General features: G+C 43.5%; 1 protein-coding gene across 1 annotated transcript in view; it reads right to left on the bottom strand.

The window, feature by feature from the left end:
- Positions 1 to 27,423, bottom strand: part of LOC121459043 (rho GTPase-activating protein 28) — a 174,047-nt gene that overhangs the window by 63,049 nt on the left and 83,575 nt on the right. The window contains exon 2 of the mRNA XM_041668543.1: positions 5,022 to 5,230. Within this exon, the coding sequence (XP_041524477.1) occupies positions 5,022 to 5,230 (209 nt within the window). The remainder of the gene's footprint in view (positions 1 to 5,021; positions 5,231 to 27,423) is intronic.

Raw genomic sequence — 27,423 nt, 5'->3', positions numbered from 1 at the left:
CTGAGCATGCTTTCGGAGGCCCATTTCCTAACTTGGCAAAGGTTGTATTGACTACTGTGCTTTTCTTACTTGGCTGCTCTGCAAACTGTCCCTTTAAAAGAAATGAAATACCCACGTCGACGCGAGACGATAATACTTGGACCAGAGTGAGGTCAGACCTGGGAGGACTTGGAAGGCCTTCTTTTTTTTTTTTTTTTTTTTTTTTTTTTTTTTTTTTTTTGGTTTTCGAGACAGAGTTTCTCTGTGGCTTTGGAGCCTGTCCTGGAACTAGCTCTTGTAGACCAGGCTGGCCTCGAACTCACAGAGATCCGCCTGCCTCTGCCTCCCAAGTGCTGGGATTAAAGGCGTGTGCCACCATCGCCCGGCTGGAAGGCCTTCTTTTATTTTAGCCTTGGGTAAGGCTATCACGTCTCAAGACAAAGTCAGAAATACAAATGGACATTAACGTTTTAAAACATTGGATTGTCTCTCTCACCACTTACGTGAGGAAAAATGAAAGAATAGCAGAAACAGACAACAGAGATAACATAAACCATGGGAACTGATGGTTTACAACCTCAGACCCTTCCTCAGGGCAAAACATAGCTAGAATGCTTTTCTAGGTGAGAAATGTCCATAGCAGACACCGGTGTGATTCATGTTTGCTGAATTAGGAAGGATGAAGTCTAGTGGTCTCTCCTCAGCTGTCACGTCTATGTCGGCAATCCAGAACACTCCGGCCATTTTAGCCCCTGCATCCAACTCAGTATCAATTTCACTCTATCAATCATGCTACGTTCAACACATTCAAGCCTGAGTCCATAGTCTCCATCCCCTACCCTGGGTCCTCAGTTACTCGCCCACATTTCAATATGCAAAGCCCGCCACCAACTAACGAGGCAAAGGAGGGGCCGCGGAGGTGTCAACCCCAGCACACCGTCAATACTTTTTAATATTATTTCCTTATTATATCTCAAGAGTCGCCAACCTCCTTACTTCATTTTGCTTAGTATAGTCTCGGCTGACTTTGAACTCACCAACCTCCTGCCTCAGCCCTTTGAGTACTGTATTACAGGACTGTGCTACCGAGAGCCCAGCTTCCTGGGCCTCCCTTTATCTGTTCAACCACGGCCTTTGTCAAAGCCGCCACCATCCACAGCAGACTCCCAACTTCCTAGACTCTCCAGGCCCCTCCAAACCACTTCCACAGTGTCACTAAATGAGTCCTTGTACATGTAAAAACATTTTTCCTCTGGCTTTAATGTGTTCTGTAAGATGTGTTTACGCAATGTCTCCTCACCTCTTTCCCAGGCTACTGTGGGGTCCTTGAAGGCTCCGTGTCACATCTGGACAGGCCAGCTATCGTTGGCTCTGTCACTACTGGCCATCTTCCCGACCTCAGCTTCTCTCTCAACTAAGCTTTTCCCCTGAGCCCAGGAGACAAGGTAAGGCCTTAACACTATCAGCCTCAATTCTGCGATTTCTTTTTCCTTCAAGCAACTTCCCATCAAGTAGGTCTTGATCTCATTTCATTAACAACCCCCCCCCCCCGCTTTTTTCTGTTAGATCAAGACCATGGAAAAAAGGATGCTTCCGGACTCCTCAGAGTGTTGGAGACTCATATTAAAATGGGACTCCCATCTCTCATGGGAATCAGTGTAACTTTTAGCAAAACAGCATTGTGGTATAAGTTCGAAATAAAACACATGAAATAATTTCATATAGATATCAGAGAAGAGCCAAACAAGGGCAGGAACTGAAGGGGAATAAAAATTCCAAATTTCTGTTTAAGTAATATACTAGTATGATTTGAATTTATGCTGTCTTTCGGCTAAGGCCATTCTTTAAGACCTGCAATACAAGGTGGGGGCACACATACTAGAAAACTAATTTAGGAAGTTAAGGGGATATGAGGTCAAGATTAAAAACAACAACTATATTTCTACATATCTGAAGCAAATTGATGAGAGCAGACCAATTAAAGAATCTCATTAAGAAGATAAATAGGAGCTGGAGAAGTGGCCCAGTGGTTAAGAACACTGGCCTCTCTAAGAGCTGGAGAGACAGCTCAATGTTAAGAGCACTGGGCGCTCTAGGAGCTGGAGAGACGGCTCAGTGGTTAAGAGCAATGGCCTCTCTAGGAGCTGGAGAGATGGCTCAGTGGTTAAGAGCACTGGCTGCTCTGGGTTAGGCTCCCAGCACCCATACTGCAGTTCATAACCTCTGTAGCAGCAATTCCAGAGGTTTCCACAACCTTTTTGGCCTAACAGGCACCAGTCACTCATGCAGTTCACACTCATACATGGAGGTAAACACTTGCATAAAATAAAAGTAAGTAAATCTTTCTAAAAAAGAATATGAATAGCTAAGTCATAGAAAGTTTTGCAATGTATGTATACAAACATATCTTAAATGCATTAATAATTCCTACAAGCCAGTAATAAAAGGACGACGTTCTTAAATACTTGAAAGATTACCCAAAGTACAGGAAGGGACAATAAAGACAGGGAACACACTTGTCAATCAATGCCATGTAATCAGGACTAATGTAAGGTAATTCTACATATCTAGATTCGCACCTATTAAGAAAACAGACAATTTCAAACTTTGAAAAGATGTAGAAAAAACAATTCTGTCTTAACCTACAGGGAAGTGTGCAAAATGGTAGAACTTCCAGAAAAATCCTGGCAGTTTCTTATAGTTAAAGATTTAATAAAAAGTCATGCATCTGAGAGAAATAAAAATGCATGTCCACAAATAATTTCTACAAGATTTTTCAAATCATCCATCTTAAGTGCTTGAACTATAAACAAAGAAAACCCACACCGCCATTAGCAGGTCAGGAAGACATGATGTACTCATTCCGTGGACTACTGAACGGTGAAGAGCTGAATTACCCCGACATCTGCTGAAACCACAACCCTCAGCACCGTGAGTGGAGCCTTGTTTACATTTAAAATATGGCTTGTATGTGTTCATTAAAACATGTAGATCATAAAAATGTTCAATTTCATCTACTTGTCATACTTCAATAAAGATAAACATTAAAAACAAAAAAAAAAGGACAGCTCCTAAAACACACAACATATAACAATGGAGGTACAGGCTGGGAGTAGCTCAGCGGCAGAGAGAGCACTTGCACAGCCAAGTGTGGCAAAGCGAAACCCCAAACAAACCCCTAGCCAAACCAAATTACAGTGAGGCCATACTGGAATAGAGCGAGCCCTTTAATTCATTACCGCTGGCACCTCTGAAGAAGAGAAAGACACAGAGCCAACACCTGGAGTAGTCTGAGGCCGAGAATGACACAGTGTGCTGCCTGCGAGCCAAGGGCACCCATGGCCGCCAGCTTCAACCCCAGCCAGGAAGGCAGCAGCGGTAGGATTCTCCCGACGGCTTCAGATAGCAAGACCTTACTGGCCTTCTTGTTCTACCTTCCAAAACTGTGATGAATACATTTATGTCGTTAAGCCCACCCAATTTTGTGGCACCTTGTTAGTGCATCCCTAGAAATAAATGCCAATACCCAGAACCAAAAAAGCAATGAAGTACTGACATACTAGCTAAATCTTCTAAGTACTGAGCAGTACTGAGCATGGTGACATAATCCCTCTGACCCACAAACATGGGAACTGTGGCTACCTTTGGCCCTAGACAGTGTCATTCGGAGAGGTGTGACCGACGAGAATGAAGCAGGAAGTCTCCTGGTTGAATGAAATCCACCCCCGCCCTGTGGACACATTTCTCTGGGAGATAAGGTCTTACTACACAGCCCACGTTGGTCTCAAACTAGTGATCCTCCTGCCTCAGCCTCACGCGTGTTGGGGTTATAGACATGTATGACTCAACCTGACCATCTTGATCCATGTTGGTTTAGAGAAGGGCATGCCTTTGCCTTCATCAGAGGCCACTGGATTGTGCACTTAGGATCCTGACATCTTTGCAAGTCCTTCCAAAGCGACGCCTGCAAATGAATATTACCTCTAGCTAGGAAACCTGCATTTTTGTAGCACTTTAGGCTCGCAGAAAATATTTTCCATGGCCCTTGGGTTTGAACAAATGGTAAATGTATGGCAGGAGTTAGAGCCTGGTTTCTCGTCACGTAAGGGAGTTACTTATAAGGAGAGAATGCCAGGAAACCCCGAGGCCTCAGGTAGAACTGGAGGTTACTGGGTTGCAAGCAAAAAAAAAAAAAAAAAAAAAAAAAAAAGAGCAGGGATATGGGACAAGAGGCATTTGCCTTCAAAGATCTGTCTGAAAAACCAAAGGAAGGATGGGAGCAGTGGGAATAAGCACACACTTTGCTGGGAAGACTATTTCCTAGAACGGATGCTCACGGATGCTCATAAACTATATGTGAGGGTTTCTTGTTCCTGTGCTATATAGGGTTCTAATTGATCACAGAAGTGATCTTATTTTGGTGTTGGGAAACACTAAGACAAGAGAATGAAGGATGAGAAGGCTTTCCAAGCTGGTAGTTAACTACTAATTAATGAGAAAATTCTTGGACATTTTATACACCCACAAGATCAAGCCAGGCAAGATGAGTGTCAGCCCAGGATCCTGATCTCTGGGACCCACAAACCGTGATGCTCTTTTTGGATTGTTTGTTGTTTTGTGTGTTTATTTGCTTTTGCTTTTGTCTCCACCCTCAATGCTTAACATGGTTTTTATTTTGCGGAGTACTAAGCAGGCTAATATATTAATACCAACAAACGCTCCAAAGTAATTTCCCCTCTAAAATCAGTAAGGCAAATCTCTCACCTCCTCTCTCCCTCCCAGCTCTCCTGCTACCTTAAATGTCAAGCCCACAGATGTAAATGTCAAGAGCATCAGCATGCCCAGTCTGTTTGATGAAAAGGAGACCACCCCAAGGGAACAGCACCCCCGAGCAGGGATCCCCTTAAGGACTCTTGTCTGGATGATGCCATGGCCTGCCCTCCCTCACTGCCGGCAACAGGTACCCCATCTCTACTGATGACAGACTTGGTGGGCTGACTTCTTCCCTGACACGAAACCCACAGGGCAGGTCCAGCCCTTACCATCCACAGGCTTGGCCTCGGGGGTGGGCGGCTGCTCCTCCTGTGTCCCCACACTGCTCTCTTTGATACTCCCGACTTCTGGCCAGAACTCCTCCACCGATGTGCTGCTGTCGACAGAGGCTTGGGAGTTGGAGCGACTGAAGGCAGGCGGATGCAGGGACTCATTGGAGAGCATCCTGTTAATTCTCCGGCAGCGAGGAATAGATTTTCTGGGGAAAGAAAAACAACTGCATCAAACCCCGTGCCTGTGTAGTCACTGAAGAAACAAGATCGAGTTGTCAACGGAGATCAGTTAGTGCTATCGGGAGGGGCTTGACCGAATCAGCACCATTTGGTGAGGACCATTTCTGCTCCCATACTTCACAACAATTTTGTATAGCTATATGAACATTAACAGGAATTTTAAAAATAAGTATCATATAAACAGGAAGTTACAGCTCTCAGGAGAAATGTGTACAAGTAAAGGTTGTTTATGTAGAGGGCCTTAGATGATGGCAAAGGGGTAGAAAGTCAGCTGATCGGAGACTAATTCTGAACACCACTAACGAATTCACAAGGTATTGGTAAATCAACACAGGTTTCTTGTAACCATGAAGCCAACATCATTCTTACTGTTCATTGTCCTCCAAGTAGCCTATTCAGAGAAAAACATATGGCTCTCCAGAAAGTTGTACAATTGTGGATTTTATGGTTTAACTTCTTTTTAAAAAAATACACACACACATACACACCATACACAGTCATACACAAAGGAGGTGGCCTGATGGAAGATCACAGCACAACATGTATAGGTACTGGGTTTAATCCCTAGAACCAGATTGTGTGTGTACGTGTGTGTGTATGTGTGCACACATGCATGTATGTGTGTGTATTGGACTTATAAAAATTATAGTTTTACAGTTTTAACATAGACTAAGTTTTAAGAATTATAACAATATATTCTAAGTATAAATTTCAAGTCAATAATTATATAAAATGAAATGAAGGCTCTTTCCCCGTCGTAATTATATCAATATTGCTCACTTAAGTTTTTTTATTATTTATTCTACGTATGTGGTTATTTTGGCCTACCTGCATGGTACCTGCAGAGTCTAGAAGAGGTAATCAGATCTAGAACTGGAATTCTAGGTGGTTCTGAGCCCGTGTGGGAGATGGAAACTGAACCTGGGATCTCTGTAAGAGCAGCCAATGCTTCTAACCATTAAGTTATCTCTTTGGCTCCTGTAACAGTTCTTGTTTTCCTTACCCCCAAAATATGCCAGATACTTTTTTTTTTTTTTTTGCATGTCATGTCAATGACTGCAGACAGTAGAAAAATTTACTTTGGAACCTAAGGAAATAGGAAATGTGTCCAAGAACTGAAGAAGTTTGAAATCACATACTTGTAAAATAACAAGAAAACCACAAGGGAAGATAAGCTTATGGCTAAAAACTATGAGCTTGGTCATAGTGGAGTTCCCCACCCACGCATCAATGGAATCTCAAGGAGACTGTCAAGAAACTGCTAACAGCAGGGACAACAGGTGTGTGACGCTGGTCTTGAGCAGCTGACAGAGACAGGCATCCAAAGAATCCCTTAGCTGTGATAGCAGATATTATTTTTGGCAAGGAAGCCAAACAGCACTTTTGGGACAAAAGGCCTAGGAAGAGCTTCTGTGTTTGTGGGAAGGGCTTCAGAAAGCTCATCTTCATCCTGGTACAGATCACAACCTCCACTCCTGACGCATTGCGTAATGCTGGTCCCCAGGCCATTCGACTGGATGAGGTGTGGCCTACAGCTTCAGACCTCACCATATTAGGACAGACTCATGCTTAGGTTTCATCAGATGTTTGTATTTTTCTTCTTCCTTTAGACCAAAACAATGCCAGGAAAATCTTACACGAAAAACAGAATGCCATTGTGCCACGCAGCAACTTTGGCTAGGAAAACACTCCAAGGCTCAAAGTGGATCTTAAGGGTATGTGAATAGCTGTAAGTTCAAAGTGAAATTAAAAGAGAAAAGATTTGATTTCTCCGGAAATAAATCTTTTTTTCTCCAGAGAAAGATTTATTCCATCCACTGCCTTCTATTCACGTCCATTCTGTCTGCTGGCAGTGTCTGCAGCCACGGATGTTCTGCTAGCCATTCTCTCTGCTCAGCGGCCGCACATACCAGGCTCCCAGCCTCCTTCCATCTCCCTGCAAGGACACAGGGGGTCACAGACACACACCACTGCTCTGGGCTGTATTTTCGCTTTATTTTATTTTATTTTTCTGTAGGCCTCTCTCTTCTCTTTCAAAGGCGCAGCTGTTAGACCACTTCATGCTATCCCAAATTTCCTCCACGATATACTTTGCTTTATGCCTCTAGCTTTCTCCATGCTTATGTAAGGAATTTTTCTTCTCTAGTACATTTTTTTTTCTTACTAACCTGCCGTTTGTCCATCCAACAGATGTTTCAGTTCACACTGTCTCTTTCATATCAAGTTTTCCCATCGCCTCTTTTGTAAAGATTCTACTTCTTTGTTGGCATTATCCATAATTTCACTTTTTAATATTTGCCATCTTTTCATCTAGTTTTGTTAAAACGTTTATCGTTTATTTGAAAATGGTTACCTCTTAATGCCAGCCATCTGCATGTTGCCATGCTGCTAACACAGATTGGGAACAGTCAATTCTTATGGAGTCAGTCTTTCTGCTCTCCAAACGTGCTCTTACGTGGATGGCTGTCTTTAAAAGCTTCCCGGGAAGCTGAAATAAATGAGGCTTTACTTAGAGAAGGCCCTCTTCTTCTCCCTGAGAGCCGGACTGGGGGAAAGATTCCTTCAGCCCCATCAAGGTTGTGAGAGACTATGGCCAAGTAGAACTTGTCTTCATTTTAAACTTTTCTCTGGTTTCAAATACATGAAGGGGAAATTTGTGGGCACTTCAGGTTTCCCCTGCTCAGAGGGCTTTAGGGCCATAACGCTCTTGCTCTCTCTCTTCCTCCTCCTCTTTCTCTTCCTTTGTTCTGTCCTCCCTCCCTCTTTCCCTTCCTCCCTTCCCCTCCCTCTCTACAGTTTGGCCACATCCTATTCTGTTGCTGAGATGTCAGCAAAATTACCCACAGAGAGATCCCCAGAGACTTCAATCTGTCACAACAGGGCAGCCAGCCAGCCACAGCTTCAGTGCTGTCTCTAGGCCAGGGATGTCCTTTGACTTAAGCAGAGGTGATTTTCTGTCTAGTAGGATACAGATTCAGGGGAACACAGGACCAAGGAGTGCAGTGACCACTGGGTTCGGCTCACAAGAGGACGAGTGCCCTCTGCTTTGGAACTTGGCTCCCATCCATGCCTTTGGATCCATGGCTCTTGGGTGCACTTTTTAAAAGGTAGGGTTTTTACATTCGTCCTCATTAGCAATCACCATGGACATTACAGCCCATCTCTACCTAGTCTGTATCCCAACTGGAGCACACTGTAAGCCCACCGGGCTTTGAGACGGGCTGTATTGGGGCTGTGGAGATGGCCCAGTGAGTAAAAAGGGCTTCCGAGCAGTAAGGGACACCAGAGTACAACTGAGAGAAGCCATGTGAAGAAAACTGGCTGCAGTGGTCCACACTTGTCACCCCAGTGCTGGGGAGGCGGCAACAGGCAGATTCCAGGGGTTCACTGGCCAGCCAGCCGAACCCATTTGATGAATTCTAAGCCAATAAGAAGACTCCAGTCTCTAACAAAGAAAAAATGGTGGACAGGTGGATGGCATCTGAGGGACATTATGGCCAAAGTTGTCCTCGGGCCAACACACAAAGCACACACATGCATTCAAATACCTACACACATGTGTACCTGTGCATACATGAACACACATACAGGTTGTGTTTGTCTATGCACAGCATGCATTTTTTTAACCAACTTGTAGAGTAAAATTTTAAAAGAAATTTAAGGACTTTAAAAAATATTTTCGCGTATATTTTTTGAGCCTTTATAGTCTCTCATTTTCTAGCAGATTTTTCCATATAACAATCTACGCCCCATTTGATCTTTACGTCAGCCTCCTGAAGCCATCAATGCCAGGATTACACATCTCATTGCTTGATGAGGGTGTCACCAAGAGTCACGTCACGTGACACAGACATTTCTGCTGCAGTTATAATGAATATGAATTCTTATCTAGACATCAAGGCTAGATGAGTTCCTTCCTCAGATTCAGGGCCCAACTTCCATCACTCCTCTCTGACACTGACACTAGACACACTAATGTTTCCTAGATTCTCGGGAAAGCCATGTTCTCTCTTCCCAGAGGACACACGCTTTTTCAGCTCCTCTACGCCTGGAACACTGTCCAGCAAAGGCATGCCTGTGTTATCCCCAGTGTCTGGCAAACTGTAGACATGCAGGAACACTTGAAGAATGGATGAGCAGTGACAATGGAGCAGGGGCCTTTGAATCCCCTTCAAAGCAATTTTTTTTAAGTCTCTTGAGATAACTGTAGACCCACGTGTGACAATACATATTTTTATATCAATGAATGATTGACATACAGTGACTTAGAGGTGGGTTCTAAAGTCAGCTGGTCCAGCATCAAATGCAGACTCTATGGCCTCCCAGCCCTGTTTGGACTCTGGGACCACTATATGCTATCTTTTCTACTCTATGACACAGTCTCTGTGACATTGATGTAAGCCCTGAGTCAACTTAGGATAAAGAGGAGGTGAAATGTCCAGCAAACTGAGCCCACACGGTGGTGATTATCATAATGCAATAATTTGCTAACCTGCATGGAGCTAGATTTGAAGGCAGGCTACAGTGTGTGCTGAAATCTCAGTGTTCTAACTTTTCATTAGAAATGAGAACACCCATTGTGTAAATGGACCACATTTTCCTCATCCATTCTTCGGTCAAGGGGCATTAAGGTTGTTTCCAGGTTCTGGTCATGACAATGCTGCTATGAACATAGTTGAGCACATGTCTTTGTGGTATGATTGAGCATCCTTTGGGTATATGCCCAACAGCCGTACTGCTGGGTCATGAGGTAGGTTGTTTCCTATGTCTGAGAAATCGCCATACTGATATCCAAAGGGGCTGTACCAGCCTGCACTCCCACCAGCAATGGAGGAGTGCTCCCTTTACCCTATATCCTCTCCAGCATAAGCTGTCATCAGTGTTTTTGATCTTGGCCATTCTTACAGGTGTAAGATGGAATCTCAGAGTTGTTTTGATTTGTATTTCTCTGATAGCTAAGGCTGTTGAGCATTTCCTTAAGTGTCTTTCAGCCATCAGTACTACACAGCAGGAAAAAAATAAGGACATCTTGAAATTTGCAGGCAAATGGATGGATCTAGAAAACATCATATTAAGTGAGGTAACAGACCCAAGAAGAAAAATATATGTACTCATTCATAAGTGACTTTTAGACATAAAGCAAAGAAAACGAGCCTACAATTCACATCCCAGAGAACCTAGACAACATTGAGGACACTAAGAGAGACATACATGGATCTAATCTATATGGGAAGTAGAAAAAGACAAGATTTCCTGAGTAAACTTGGAGCATGGGGACCATGGGAAAGGGTAAAGGGGAGGGGAGAGGAAGGGAGGGGAGTGAAGAAAAATATATAGTTTAATAAAAAACAATTTAGAAAAAGAAAGGAAGTGACAATACCCAGACAGCATTTGTCAGTGTCCCAAACCTGAGTTTGTTCCTTAATTTCCTTCAAGCACACCTGCTCTCTGACCCAGTTCTGGCCCAAATCACATAAGAATAGTCCCCTCCTGGGATTAATTGAAATGTGCTATTGTTCTAGCACACTGGCTACCCCTTCTCCTCTGCCCTCTTCCTTCTTTGGATGTGGACAAGAAGACCAGCGCTTTAGCGGCCACCTCAGCCAGCACTGTGAGAGAAAGCTTAGACATTTTACTGACGGGCACTGACACACTGTCTCAGAAGCAACACCAGATGTTGCCAATCTATGGATTTCCAGCAACGTGATGGGGGCACTTGTTTTTAAAATCGACCTTATTTTTGTTATTGTTATTTGTATCCAACCTTTTTCCAACTTCTGTAATTGGGAAGCATACTTGAATAAGCCATTTGGGGTAGGGCAAGATGAGACTCAATTCACCCTACTATGGGGAATGCCCAAGTAATAATAGACTACCTTCTAAGCAAAGAAAGTTCTGGGAGTATTCCAGATGGAAGGGATACCCAGTGGCTGGCCTTACCTTGGCCTGGACTTGTCCAGCAGAACCCCGAGGCACAGCTCATCTCTACTCAAGTGGACAGGAACCACCAAATCCACACTGCCCTCAGCCCAAGCAACTCACAAGTTTTCAAAAGATGGGACCAGAACCACACATCTCCTCTTCCCCAGGAAAAGGAGGGTGGGGTACAGCCAGGACATGCTGAGGGGTCTTTGATTGACATGGGAACAGCACAATGTGGACATCAGAAGTCACCTGGGACATTATTCCCAGCAGGGCTGTCATGGGGCAATAAGGATATCTGGGACAGACCCTGGGCACAGCTGCAGAGACATTATCATGTGCCCTCCATGCTTCCTCAGTAGGCCATTCAGATAATCATAACTACATATGTATTTGTAAGTTTATGCAGATACTCCCCAACTCCTGTAGGATCCATTTAATGATCTTTTGAGTTGACTATGGCACAAACACAAGATGTAGTCAGTAAGCAAGGCATGGTGGCGTTTGTTGTGTGTGGTGGTGTTAGTTTGAAGCCCTAGAGGTTGGAAGGCAGAGGCAGGAGAATCAGAGGTCATCCTCAGTTATGGGGGGAGTTCAGGGTCAGTCTTGGTTACGTGAGACCATGACTCAATAAAAATATCAACAACCCTTCCTCCCAACAGAACAACAACAACACACCATGCGTACAGTCAGTAGGAACTGTGCTTTACACTTGAAACAACAACAACACCACACCATGCGTACAGTCAGTAGGAACTGTGCTTTAGACTTGAAACAACAACAACACACCATGCGTACAGTCAGTAGGAACTGTGCTTTAGACTTGAAACAACAACAACACACCATGCGTACAGTCAGCAGGAACTGTGCTTTAGACTTGAAACAACAACAACAACAACACACCATGCGTACAGTCAGTAGGAACTGTGCTTTAGACTTGAAACAACAACAACACACCATGCGTACAGTCAGCAGGAACTGTGCTTTAGACTTGAAACAACAACAACACACAGTGGGTACAGTCAGTAGGAACTATGCTTTAGACTTGAAACAACAATAACAACACCACCACACAGTAGGTACAGTCAGTAGAAACCATTCTTTAGACTGGGATTTTGCCAATGCTAACTCATCCTCTTGCTGGGCTGGACCAACACTGTGACCATGAGAAAAACAAGCAACACTCTGCAGTGTATAAATACAGAGAAGGAGACGTTAGGTATATTCAATGCACTTTCAACTATTTGCAATGTGCAATGGGTTTGCCCAGACTTCATGGTAAGCTGAAGAGCATCTGTAAAAATATAGTGCATACAGTACAATGTACAAATACGTTCCTCTACTCACAGCGGGTTATACAGCATCTTTCAGAAGCCCAGCTTATTTCAAAGAGGGCCACAGTTGGGTAAGATCATCCAAAAGAAAAGGCATTTGCAACAAGATATTGGCTTTCTCCTGTGATGTATGGAATGCATTGAACGTGAAAATGGTACTGCTGGGTGGGTATGCTTTAATGCCTCTGTAGAGTGAGACCAAAGGCTTTGGTCAAAACAAATCATGTCGATGTGGGAGTCCCGTCTATGTGCTGTGATTACTATTAATGAATAAAAAAACTGCCTTGAACGTATACCAGGGTAGAACTTAGCATGGCAGGGAAAACTAAGCTGAATGCTGGGAGAAAAAAGGGAGAGTCAGAGAGGCCAGGAGCCACCAGAGACAGACGCTGGGAACTTTAGCCAGAAAGCCACAGCCATGTGGCGATATATAGATTAATAAAAATGGGTTAAATTAATATGAGTTAGCTAATAAGAAGGTAGAACTAATGGGCCAAGCAGTGTTTTAATTAATACAGTTTCTGTGTGATTATTTCAGTTCCGGGCAGCCAGGATGAACAAGAAGCTCACCCCAACATTGTGTATCAACTATGATGGGTTTCTTAAAATGCTCTAATTTTGGCCCAAAGTTGGGGAGAGAGAATGTCTGCTACTGACTACAAAGATGCTGAGGGAACACAGAGTAAATATTAAAATTTCATCAAAATTTTTTTGAACTTTGATAATTAAAATGCTTTAAGATTTCACGTTATCTTTGAAAACAAGAAGAGAGAAAAGGAGGAAGTTGACAATAAAAAGAAAAGGAAAAGAAGGAAGGGAGGGAGGGAGGTGAAGGGAGAAAAGGAGGGAGGGAGGGAGGAAAGGAGGGAGGGAGGAAGAAAACAAGCAGGCCATTTCTACAACAAGCTCTCAGCAAAGACCAGTGGTCACAGAGGGCAAATGGTCCCCCTCCCTGTTCAATTAATTCATCTAAATCATGTCAGGATAAGATGCCTGCTTTGCAGGCAAAGTAAATCATCAATTGTGAACGCTTTATGTTCTGCCTATGTTCAAACTAACATGCAATCTTTAAGCTTGATGTCTATATTGATTTTGGTGAGGCTCAGTCAATCTCATGAGTGACTGTTATCATATTATCTTCTAAGAAAGTAAAGCCATGTGTACAGAATCATTTTGGTGACATCAGTACATTTCTTATCCAATTAGGAGATGATCAGGAAGAATCCATGAGACAGAATGTGGGCATAAAAAAGAGTTCTTTCACCCTTTATACCATTCCTTGCTTTCAATGGTATCTGAGTCTCGGTCATCTATGCTTTTGGTTTCTGGAATTATATTGCACTTTGTAATCTAGATAAATACCTTTTATTGCAAACATTCATATTTTCTTTTTTAGGTTTGAGTGTGTGTGGGTGTGTGTGTGTGTATGTGCAGGCGTGTACGCATGCGTGCATTCACCTGCCATTTGTATGCAAAAGTGGGTAAAAGTCAAAAATGTGTGTTGATCCTGTGGAGATGGTGCTACACGTGGCCCACATGCATACTGGGAACCACACTTGGTCCCTCCAGACTAAAGGTTCTCAATCTTTGGGTCGCAACTCCTTTGGGGGGTCACATATCAAATATCCTGCATATAAGATATTTACATTATGACTCATAGCAGTTGCAAAACTACAGTTATGAAATAACAAAAAAATAATTTTATGGCTGGGGGTCACCAAAACCCGAGGAACCGTGTTAAAGGGTCGCAGCGTTGAAGGTGGAGAACGCCGGGCTAGACCATCATCAGCATGCACTATCTACAGTGAAGCCATACCGCAGGCTAGACCATCATCAGCACTGTCTACCGCAGAGTCATTTCCGCAGTCCATCTTTTCCTTTCACATGTGAGCAGCATGCTTTCCCTGCAGCCTTAGAGCAAACCATGATGTACATTTTTTACAGTGTGGTTTTGTGGGGTCTGGTGCGGCTTGCACCAATGGCTCTGAAGTAATTCTGGCACTGTCGAAGGGTTTACCGCAACTTTCAAGCTCCTCGCCCGTCTCTGGTACTGTGATGTATTTGATGAAAACCAAACACTTTCAGTACATGTGTGGTCTACGTTTATAACCACTGTCACCGCCATTAATGCCCAATGAATTGTGAAAAACATTCTCAGCTGGACCCTGGTTTCCCCCGGTCTGTGTCTTTGTCCCTACTGCAGCTCCAGAAACTCAACCATGACAGCATGGCGCCACAAAAAAAGATCACCAGGATCATCATGCAGTCATTTTGCCCACCTTTTACATGGGTATTCACAGCTAGAGGGTGAACTCGGGCTCCAAACAAACTTTCCCTAAGTGGGAATGGTCCTCCTCCTCCTCCTTCCAACTACATCAACTCAGTTTCAAACTAGGGGATTGATGAGAGCGCATTTACCCCCGGCACCAGTGAGCTGGCTTAGGACGGCAGCATCAACCTTCCTTGATGTTCCTTCTTTCACGGTACCCTTTTTCCATACACAGACTCACTCGATGATGGTCTTATTTCTGGACTGTTCCCTGGGGTGATAACCATCTGTGTTCCCTGGCACCCATACAGCCTGAAACTGAAACACTATAAGCAGGGTTCCTGATGGAACTGTGATCCTAGGATTAGACAGGGGAAAGGAAGTTTGAACGTTTCCGCATAAGCCAGTACATTTTATAGAATAGGGGGATAAAGCCCTTGGAGTGTAAGAAGCGAGTTTGAGGTTGCAGGGTTATGTTTTGAGAACTGAGACCACGCGGTGGTCTCCTGATGGCTCTAACATTTCCCCTGGTTGCCTGTCTCTTGATCAGTTTGCATTTGCCTTCGTCCTCCATTTTCCAAAAGCATAACAGTTTGACATCTGCACATTAGGGATGATACCCTTTGTTCCCTTAGTATGTTTCGGAAAAAGCACATAACAAAATAAAGTTATATTTTTATCATAAAATGATGAGAGTTATGTCCTTCATGAAAATATGTAATAGGAAGAAATCAAGAGCTATATACTAAAATCATGTGGTGGTTTGAATGAGCAATGTTGCATATAGGTTCATGTGTTTGAACACTTGGTCCCCAAATGGTGGCACTACTTGGGAAGGTGGTAGAACCTTTAGAAGGAAGAACCTTGTTAGAGAAGGGAGTAATCACTGGAGGCGGATTTGAGGTTCTATAGCCTCACCCTGCTTCCTGTTTCCTCTACTTTCTGAATTTATATGAAATGACATGATCAGTTTGCTGTATACCTGCGCCTCCCCACACCTGCGCCTCCCCACACTCGAGCCTCCCCACACCTGCGCCTCCCCACACCTGCGCCTCCCCACACCTGCGCCTCCCCACACCTGCGCCTCCCCACACCTGTGCCTTCCTTGCCATAATGAACTGTGTCTCCCCTGAAGCTACAAGCCAAGATAAACACTTCCTTCCATAAGTTGCTTTTGTCACAGTGTCTAATCACAGCAACGGAAAAGTAACTAACGCAGGGTCACATAAGATAAATACAACTTTAAATTACTTGAAATCGTTTTTAAATTATTAAGATTTTTTATCAAAGAAAAACAAGATTTGGCTCTGACATTATAAAAGTAATCTAATACTAGGGCAAATTACCATGCCAAATACCCCAGACATGTAAGTGATACATAAAACACAGATAGCTCTAAAACATCTTAAAAACTATGTCTGTTTATGTAATCTAAAGGGAACAATTGGTGCTATTCCCTGCAAACAGTCATACAACGGAGGGCTTTTGGAATCCATGCCCCTTCTCCTGCTCATTCAAATAATCAATGAGATGAGAACTGATGAATCTCACATATTTCTACAGCAAACAGTGAGAGCATTTCTCGTAATAGGTTCTCATAATGCCTCTTGAGGCAAGACAAACAAAGCCACAGGCCAGCACACTCCCCACCCGTGACTGGTGTGGATTTTGTAAAGCAAGGAGTTCCTTCTGAGTTCAATCGGAAGATAGTGGTGTAAGTGGTTTCCTGCTGGCTGACACTGAGCATACTGGAGGCTCTTGTCTCCAGAATCCCCAAGGCTCCGCACGCCAGGATGGACAGTTTGGATGTCTCAGTGTCAGTAGACAGGAAACTGCAAATCCCTGATTGATCAGTCACGCATGGATGACAAAGGGCTATTTCTTCCCTGAGATCTCTGTTGAAGCCTTTTCCTTCAGAGAAGTAACCCATCCCAGAATACTTCCTTCCTCTACAGCTCCCCGTCCACTAATTTTCTAACAACGTCATCATCATTCTTTACTGCTGTCAAGAATTCTTTCTGAGGATCAGTGACTTCTGAATGGACTCTGTATGACCAAGCTAGTGAGCTTCATACACTTTCAAAAGCATAAATGATTAAATATTTCATCGCATCTACTTTCAATTATATAAAAAATGGCTGCCATTTAATCGTTTGACATTGATGAGTGACCCAGAGATACTGCAAGGCTTGCCATTTCTGCGTTTACTTTCCATTCTAATGCTCTCTTCAAACCAAAACTTGCCTATACTTTGCTTAATGAAAATTATAATAGGAAATCCTACCAGGACCCTTGCTTGCTCACATGGCATCTTTGCTGTGTTTGGTTTCTAGAAACATGATGGGTCATTTTTTGAAGATTTTATTTTTTGTTTGTTTGTTTAGTGTGTGTGTGTGTGTGTGTGTGTGTGTGTGCAGGTGCCTGTGGAAACCAGAGAGGGTACTGATCCCTGGAGTAGTTAGAGGTCCCTCTTCTCCCTAAGAACAAGGAAGGTGTGGCTAAGGGAACAAGGATGAATCCCAGACCCCTTTGTCCTCTCAGTTACTAAGCAATCTATACCATGGTATTCACAGACCCAGAATTCTCCTAAATGACCCATAGAAGCCAAAGGAGTAGCATGTGCCTATAATGAAAGCATTCAGGAGGCCGAGGCAGAAAAATGCCGTGTTCAACCGCAGCCTAGACTCCACAGTGAGAACTCGCCTTCACAAAACATAGCAATGACAGATAGCATGTTCAACTGCAGCCTAGACTCCACAGTGAGAGCTCACCTTCTCACAAAACATACCAATGATAGATAGCATGTTCAACCATAGCCTAGACTCCACAGTGAGAACTCGTCTTCACAAAACATATCAATGACTGATTATTTCCATCCATTTTTATTACAGAATTCTAGAACAATATTTGTCTCTAGCAAAATTGTTAACATCACATGCTTTTTTTTTTTGAGGGGGCAGTCACATTCCTCATATTCAGTAAATGTAGATAATAATTCACTGATTCAAAATTAATACTCATTGGAAAAACTGTGAATATTAGTTATGTCTATTTGAGAAATCCTTGAAGAAATTAGAATTAGCTCTTCCATGAATTCTTTCCAAAATTTTTATTATCCTAAGATCCTTCAGAGATGGTTTAGTGTACTACTGCTCTTGCAGAGGACAACCTGCAAATAGAGCTCCAGGAGACCATACACCTCCTTCTGGCCTTCACAGCTGCCTACGCTCATGTATACACACGCACACGGGTGAGCATGCACGCGTGCATGCACGACTTAAAAAAATCAAACTTAAATACTTATTACCTGTACAGAAAAAAATGTAAAATATAGAAATGTAGTGAAAAAGAACGGATGCTAAGAACTCTTGGGAAAAAGGTAAATAGATGTTTCTAAACTCACACCTATCCTTGCACCCCTGGGACACAGGGATGCTCGAGGTGGGTGCTCTTGTACTTGGGAACCTATTTGCACAGACTTCACGGACACACAGCAGATGACATCAACATTGCGAACCCTAGGAAGTATGCTCTGAACAAAGGGAGGCGGCTTTGGAAGGGAAGGTCAGCTAGGTCCACTTCCCCCGTTGGGGACATCTGGGTGACAATCAGCAGTTGTCACTGCTGGCTCCGTGATGGCTTCTACGCTTCCCCTTCGGTCTTTTCTTCTTTCATCTCCCAAATTAGCAATTAACAATGTCCATGCCAATAGCATTGCAAATGACTTATTTAGCTCGTCAACAAACATCTGTTACAGTAAAACAAGTTTTGTAGTCTCAAGGCAAAAGCTGGGCCTGGCTGAAGCAGCAAGAAGTCTCAGCATCTAGGGACCTCCTGGAACGCTGTGGACAATTTGGCAGTGCCATTGGATTACAACTGTCATGCTGTACTTGATCCAGCTGCCTCAAAACTCTACTCGAGTGGTTCGTGATATATATTTTGCTAAAAACTTTCCTGGGGAGTTTTCGGAGCCTTTGAGCCCTACCCACTGAAATTTCAATGCAGAAAATTCGAAGAGAACATGTGGTTTTTTTTTTTTTTTTTTTTACAACACTCAGACCTTCCTCAACACACTGCTTGTCCTCTGGTCCACTGCTCGCCAGGAGAACAGAGCAATGCCAGTGCCTGCAGTCTGTGAGTCGCTGGAGAAGCAGATCTGTCTCCTACCACAAGTGTTCTGCCTGGGAGGAGCAGCACACTCCTCCGCCTACTTTCTGAATTCTCCCTTCCTTAATAACGTGCTGTTGCCTCTTATACTTGTACCCTTGGCACGGGGCTCGCTCTGATGCCCGTGGAGCTCAGCTGTAACCTACGGGCTGGTACCTCCCACAAGCAGGATAGTTCTATCAGTCCTCCCATCAATCAGGAACTATGCTCCAGCTTCAGGTTCAGAGGCTCACCTCACTCCTATGGATGTTGCAATGAGGCTTCAGGACAATGGTCCATTGTTCTTCAACCCCACACCCTAGAGAGAGGCCTGGCGGCCTTCCTTCTTGAGAACATTCCTATATTGGGATGCAATCCTCCCTCCCACTCTGGGACTTAAGATGAATTGAGGGTGATCTACACAAAAGGAAAGGATGCTTCATGCTCACATTCCTCTAAACGTGACTGGACGGGGGACACTCTTGTCTTTAATTTTAGATTTATTTACTCTATGTGTATGAGTGTTTTGCCTGTACGTAAGTATGTATGTATACCACATGCATTCCTGGCACCCGTGGAGGTCACGAGAGGGAGTCAGATCCCCTGGCAATGTCATCGGGGATGATTGAGAGCTACCATTTAGGCAGTGGAAACTAAACCAGTCTTCTCTGCAAAAACAAGTACTCTTAACCACTGAGCTATCTCTCCAGTCCTGTGGTGAAAATCTGAAAATATTTCTAGCAATAAATTTAACAGTATTTCATGAAAGACGAAAAAAAGCCTTCTATGTGAATTGTTTAAAATTTATGCAAAGATACTCTGTAGCTCCAACTTTCCCAGCAAGCAACCCGGACTATGGCTTCATAGCAGAAAAGAGAAAAAGAACGTGATTTCTGTGGAGTCTTTGTAGCGAAGGATTTACTCTGAGGGTAACGTGCAAGTGAAGGTGACCTGCAGACCAGATGCAAAGAGAAGAAGAAATCACCGACTACAATATGGTGCTGATAATCAACAAACATTTCCTCATGAAATATTGATTTATGGATGCTTATGAATACTGGGTACAAGTTTGGCGACATCAGATACTGCCCGAGATGTTGCAAAAACACATCTGAGCTAAAGGGTTTGGGTACCCCTGCACTGTCATTTCAAGGGGCAGACAGAACTGAAATAAAAATGAAGATTGTCACTTGGGCAGGTGAGTGTGTTTAAAAAATGTGCAAATGAGCTTGTGCCTCTAATCACAGCAGAGACACAGAACTCAAGATTGCCCCCTCGAACCCACACTGCGAAGGACGAGAAAAAGGTCAAATGAGGAAACCAATCATTAAAACAATGACCATGGAATATGGGGCTACAATGGCATGGAGCAGAGCAAGCCCCTAAAGTGAGCCTCGTAGAGTGAGCCTCCAGTGGGTGTGGCTTTCTGCTCCTAGGCAGCTCATGAATACAGCGCACAGCAAGGCATCCTGTTCAGAGCACAGCCGTCTAAACAGGTGAAGACACAGATCAGATCTCAGGGAAGCTAAACCAGCAAGAATCTGCAGGCCAGAGCACCTCGAGGGCACTCTAGAAGAGCAAAAGGAACAGTTTGGGATTGGCAGATGGGCCCACTGGATTCTGGTGGGACTGCGTGATCACATGCTCCCAGACCAGGCCAGAGGAAACTTATCATCGGAAAAGACAGAGAATAATAAATAATTCTTTAGAGCTCTTATTGCAGGCCTAAGGACATACAGGGACACTGGTGTGAATATGACAATACTGGTGTATGTATGTATTACAATGTGAGTATATATATTGCCTTATTGGTGTACATATTACCATATTAGTGTATATATCACCATACTGGTGTACATAATACAAAATTGGTGTATATCTTTCCATATTGCTGTACTGTTACAATTGCAATATATTACAAAATTGGTGTATATATTACCATATTGGTGTATATATTATAATACACCAGGTACTGTAGGCTTCTGCTTTCCTCCATGACTATGTCATGATCCAACACCCAGAACACACAGAGGGAACATGGAATGTCACATGTATTAGAAAATCCTTAAGTGATTACCTGTGAAAATGCAGCTGCGCGCTCTTTAAGGAAATACCACAAACCCAACCCTCAAACACATGAAATTCCTGAGTTTCGAAGTCCAGTGATGAGAACGATAGAGCAACTAGAAAATGCAAACTACACCCAAAGGGAAGTCGGTCGGTCAGGAGAAAAGACGCAGGGGTGGTGGGACTGGCAGAAGTGTTAAAGAACTATATAGTTCAAATGTCCCAAATACCTATGGGCTTAAAATACAGCATGAGCATGGGAAGGATAAATGAGAAGTTATAAAAAATGAAATTAGCGGCCGGGCGGTGGTGGCGCACGCCTTTAATCCCAGCACTCGGGAGGCAGAGGCAGGCGGATCTCTGTGAGTTCGAGACCAGCCTGGTCTACAAGAGCTAGTTCCAGGACAGGCTCCAAAAACCACAGAGAAACCCTGTCTCGAAAAACCAAAAAAAAAAAAAAAAAAAAAAAAAAAAATGAAATTAGCATAGGTAAACATATAATAGGAAGTAGAACATTGACTAGGTATACTTAACAAAGATCAGTGAACCCGAGGACATAGTAATAGAAACAACGTACAGAGACGCACCAGAAAAAACAGTGACAAACACAGATGGAAGCCCTGTGACCAACAGGACGATGCTAGGTTGCTAGGTGGCATGATTTATGTGTCAATTACTACCCCAGAGAGTTGGGATGATCTCTCCCCTGCCACACACACACACACAAACACACACACACACACACCACCACCACCACCACCTCGCTCCCTCCCTCTCCCTCACTACTACCCTACCCACTACCCTTTCCTTCTCCCTCCCTTCCTCCCTCCCTCCCCCTCCATATACACACACACATACACACACATATATACATACAAACACACACACACACTACTACCACCACCTCCCTCTCCCTCCCTCCCTCTTCTCCCCCTCACACACCACCACCACCACCACCATCTCCCTTCACACACACACTACAAATTCATAAAGTGATTCTTAAGCTGCTGAATATCAAGAAACTACAAACAGTAAGCTCTCAGAGACAGGAAACAAGAGAGAGCCCAGCAATGAGCTCAGCTCACCATGGAGAGAAAGCTGCAGCTCAGACTACAGGAGCAGAGACCCCCAGCTAAGCCTGCTGTGCGACCTGAGTTTAGAAGATGGGGCTAGGTGTCAGGAAAGCACTAAGTGCTCACACCAAGGAGGAAGGGAGCAGAGACCCCCAAACTGGCTCTGGTGATCCCAAGAGGTCCCCCTACCCCCCACCTAAAAGCTTCAGCTGAGAATAGTCTTGACACCAAAAAGGGAAATGACAAGGAAAAAAATATGCATTTTTATTGAAATATAAAAAAGATAAAATGAATAGAGGACAACAGATTCTCCCTATAAAAATATTAATGAAAGTTCTTTAATAAAAAGAAAAATGTGGCTATATAAAGGGAAAAGGGCAGTTGTGGGTTAAACAGAAGTTGTTTTTCTTGTTTAAACATCTTAAAGCTGACTGATCATTAAAAACAAATAATAATAAAGTGTGATAATAGCAGGAAGGCCTGCAAGGGAGATAAAGAAGCCTTCTATTGTAGGGTTTTATGAGAATTTTTTCAATTACTTTAGCATTGTAATGTACAGAGTAATTGTACATACTTTTAGGGCTACAGTTTGCTTGCTTGTTGTTTGTTCTGAGGGAGGTCTTGCTATTTTTCCCAAGTTGCTTTCATACTACTATACTCAGGTAATCCTCCTGCCTCAGCCGTCTGAATACCTGGGTCTATAGGCTTACCTATAGTGGCTAGCACAGACCAGTGTTTGATAGACATGTTCAGTATTTATTGATCACATCAGAGTAATCATTATATGAATCACATCAAACATTCATAATTTGTGTGTTGGGAGCATTCACAATTCTTTCTTGTAGCTTCTTAGACACAGAGAGCCACCTCATTGTGTTATAGGGCACTAGAACTTACTCCACAGATTCTATAGGCTTTTAAATTAAAGAACAAAAATATTAGAGACATCTTTATGCCAAGAAGTTCAACAGTTTAGGCATAAGTGAAAAAGATCAAGCCTAGGAGAAGAAATTGATAATTCGAAAGGTGCTTCGCTTAATCGATAAACAAAAATGTACGAGGCACAGACATGCAAATATGCACACACACACACACAGACACACACACAAGCACATGAACAAGGCAAGAAAGGGCCCTAACAATATAAACTAAAATCTTTTCAAACTTCCAAGCTGGGCCAGGTGGAGCATGTCATTAATTTCCACAATCAAGAGGCTGAGGCATGAGGAGCTAGGGTTCCAGGCTAGCCTGGGCTACAGAGTGAGAGCCTGTCAACAACAGAAACCCATGAGAAAACAAAATCTTTGTGACCTTGGAAGCAAAGATTTCAAAAATGTGGTAAGGTAGAACATTCACTAAATGGATTTTTAATATTTCTGTCCTTCTGAGAACACCGAGACAAAAAGATTGAAAAACATTATAATCACAAGATGAAAAGTGCTTGTGTCCAAATGCAGAAGGAAGTCCCCAAGCTCAGTAAGGAAGAGAGAGGCTGCATTTTCACAGACAAGCTGTCAAAGGAGGAAACTGTCTACAGTTTAGAGAGCGGAACGCGGAGGACGGTGCAGTCCGAGACCCCACAGGTAAGCACAGCGTTTAGAATGACCGGTTGCTGGGGTCCCACGGACTCAGAAGACAGAGGTCATCTTAAGTATTTGATTTTGAACTACCTGAAATTATGAAGTCATTATGTTATGATCACAACAGTGATCGTGACTCTTTAGGGGTTGAGTGACCCTTTCACAAGGGTCTCCTAGGGGGTCAGAAAACACAGATATTTACATTACAATTCATAACAGTAGCAAAATTACAGTTATAAGGTACAACAAAATAATTCTATGGTTGGAGTCACCACAACATTAGGAAGGTTGAGAACCACTGCATCAGATTAATTTTGCCCTCCCTTGGTCTATCTCAGTATTAGGGCCAGATACAGTAAACTTAAGTTTCTTCATGTAAGAAAGTTTTTTAAAAGACAAAGTCTCACTTTGTAGCTCCATGCCCTAGAATGTATGACCCTACTGTCTTCAGTCGACAAAGATTTCAGATGGGCACCACCACACCCAGAATATGAATAAATATTAAATACATGCCTATGGCAGAATTGTAGTTATATACAGAAATATTGTCAAGAATGGATGTTATAATGAAGAAACATTTTCAGAAAATTATCTAATACATCTGCTAGTTTATTATTATTAGTCCCTGATATGTCCAAAATTTTGCATTCATTAAACAAAATAAAGACCCATTTTCTTCCCCTTTCCAAACTTAATCTTTTTCCTTTAAAGATTCATGAAAAGAAAACAAGTTGTTTTTGGAAACTTATCTAAAGCTGGCCACCCTTCTCTAGTTTCCCTGCTCTCGGGAGCCTCTGGGTTACGGAACTCCGTTCCAGGCAGGGCCAGCTCCAAAAAGATAAGAAAGCTCCACCGTGATGGAAGGAACGGGGAAGTGGAAAGATTGTGGGGAGGCGGAGTGGGCACAGCAATCCAGCGGTGAAACCCAGAATCTGGTATGTGTAAGGACTGCCCCAAAGACAACTGCCTAGCCGTTCTGGCCTCAGACACCAGCTAGAAGGCAAAGCAGGTGGGCTGGCAGGGACAGCAGAGGAAGGAGCGCACCACGTTAGCAACCACAGTCCCACAGCGGTTCCAAACTGACAGGAATCAACTCTAAAACATATCACAGGGCTCTAGGATGTCCTCTATTTTGAGATCTTGCTTCAGGTGAGGTATTACAGAACACCGAAGCATAAAGCAAGACTCTCTTCCACACAGCAGGACAGAGCTCAAAGTCGGCTACCCTTCACCACACAAAGCCAGCCAGAGGAGAGAACAACTGAGCCCCTTCAGCCCACCTACCCTTAGTAAGTATTTCCTGGCCAGATGTACACACATGTCCCATGTACCCTGAGCAGCACCATTCTCCTAGATTAACCTGTCTTACCGCATGCTTCAGGTATGTAGCCCTCCACAAGCCTGCCTCGGTTTCTCGTTTTTCCATTCTCGATCATCCTTGCTCAGCGTGCAGTCTTAGAGTGTGTGCACGTTTGTGTATATGTGTGTGACTGTATGTGTATTTTATGTGAGTATTTGTATGCGTTTGCATGTGTGTGCCTTTGCATGGGACCACTTGCCTAGAGAGAAAAATGAGCCGCGATCCACTTTGGGATTGAGAAAGCCAGTCTTTAAACCAACAAAATACCCAAGAAAATATCCGGGCAAAGTCCGTGAAGGTAAAAGTCTGGTAGCTCTGCGCATTTATCCAGAAATCCATGTAAGCCTGTTTAGCCTTTGTGCGCTGAAGGAAATTTCCAATTGAAGAATTAAGTTGAACACGTGACTTTAGACTTCAGAGGCTCAAGTTCTGCTACACAAAAGGAAAACAAGGTCTGGATAAATCCTTCAAAACCTTAGGACAAATCAAAAGCATTCACAAGGAAATCTGAAAACTAGTGGGGATTTTTTTATATCACAAGTCACAGACAGTCCACAATCCACCCTAACCCAAACGAGGAAGGCTGACTTCTGTCCACAAGGACACGTGGAGGGAATGGTGGGGACACTCTCCCCACTTTCCTGTTAGAGGCTATGGGGCCAATTTTCTCGATTAATGATTTTTCTGACGTTCTGAAACTGACAGAAACACACATCAAGGCTCACTGTCACATGCAGCTATGAAGGAAAAAGAATAAAGAACAAGATGAGGTGGGGGTGGGGGAAATAAATCTGCCAGTCTGTAAAGAAAGTGACTCCTCATGCTCACTGAGTTCCACAGGCAACCCAAAGAAACTTGGTTGTGTTGTAGACATTATCAACTCCCCAGGTAATATATACATGTTTTTTATATACACACACATATGTGTGTAGAGAGAGAATAAAGCACTATATAATGTATATGTATAATTATATATTATATATAGTTTTGATCTTTTACTGGAGAGACCATTTAGCATTGTTTGGTACAAATATTTTCTCTTGTTAAAAATGAGGAAAGCATAAACTTTATCACTATAAAGAATTCACAAAGCACAGCCATTTACCCCAGAGTAACTGTGTGAATGACCTAAGGAAACACGGCTGGGAAACCCTCCCATACTGACATGTTTGAATGTAAATACGTCCGTCTGTGGCCTGGGGAGCTGTTTCAATCTGTAAGTGCGGTACTGTGGAAGTGGAGATGGGAAGATCCCTGGGGGTCACTGCCCCGATAGTCAGAAGAGGGCAGAGGTCAGTGTCAGGGCTCCCTGCACATGCTCACATGCATGTATAGACAGGTGGGCAGGTGGACAGATGGAGGGATGGACACACACACACTTCTATCCATACTGTGGATTTCCAAAAATCTTGGGCTATTAGTTTCAATCTGTGAGTCCCTCTGAATGAAAACAAGTCTAAATAGAATTCTCAGCCGGGCGGTGGTGGCACACGCCTTTAATCCCAGCATTCGGGAGGCAGAGGCAGGCGGATCTCTGTGAGTTCAAGGCCAGCCTGGTCTACAAGAGCTAGTTCCAGGACAGGAACCAAAAAGCTACGGAGAAACCCTGTCTCGAAAAATCAAAAAAAAAAAAAGAATTCTCAGCGTATTGGAAGCTACTCCACACTCCTGGCTGATGAGAACAGGAAGAAGGTCTTGGCCTTCTGTCTTTCAAGTGTCACTGCAGTGAACTATTTCATCATCCAGGACTTGACGTTTGGGGAGAGGAGCAGTAAGTCATTTTCAACGCCTAGAAAGCTGAGTGCGGTTCTGTCCTCTCTTTCAATCAGAACGTCAGAAGCCCATGGTTATCTTCTCTCGCATCACAGATCTGCCCATTCCTCTTGACTATGCCAGAGCAGAATGGAGACAATGACAAACCAACCACCAAAGTGAGGCGTGTGGACGTAAGCAGGGCATCTAAACAACAGTTTAAACACACACTGGCTCGTGCAGCCAGGCGTGGGGGACTACACCTTTAGTCCCAGCAGAAACAGATGGATCTCTCTGAGTTCCAGGCCAGCCTGGTCTACATAGAGAGTTCTGGGACAGCCGGGACTACATAGAGAGATCCTGTCTCAAGCAACAACCACAGAAACTTTGAGCAGAGATCTTCTTCGTTTTCCTTTGCTACCGGCAAAGTCAACCTTGACACCCCACTCCACCACACTCAGTGTGGGCTGCAGCCATGATGACCTAACATAACACACCCTCCCTTCCACACTCAGGTGTGGGCCGCAGCAATTATGGTTGCAGCATTTTAGAGTTTTTCATTTATCATGTCTCATAAATATGCTAATTAGGAGGAAACAGAAGTCCAAGTCCCAGAAAGAACTTTGGAAGAGAAATGTCAAGTTTTCACATATAAT

The sequence above is a fragment of the Microtus oregoni genome, unplaced genomic scaffold (genome assembly GCF_018167655.1).
Source record: "Microtus oregoni isolate MIOR12 unplaced genomic scaffold, Mior012 000018F_ref0000195, whole genome shotgun sequence".
NCBI lineage: Eukaryota > Metazoa > Chordata > Mammalia > Rodentia > Cricetidae > Microtus > Microtus oregoni.
Note: the sequence above shows the minus strand (reverse complement) of the source record. Positions and strands in the feature narration are given on the sequence as shown.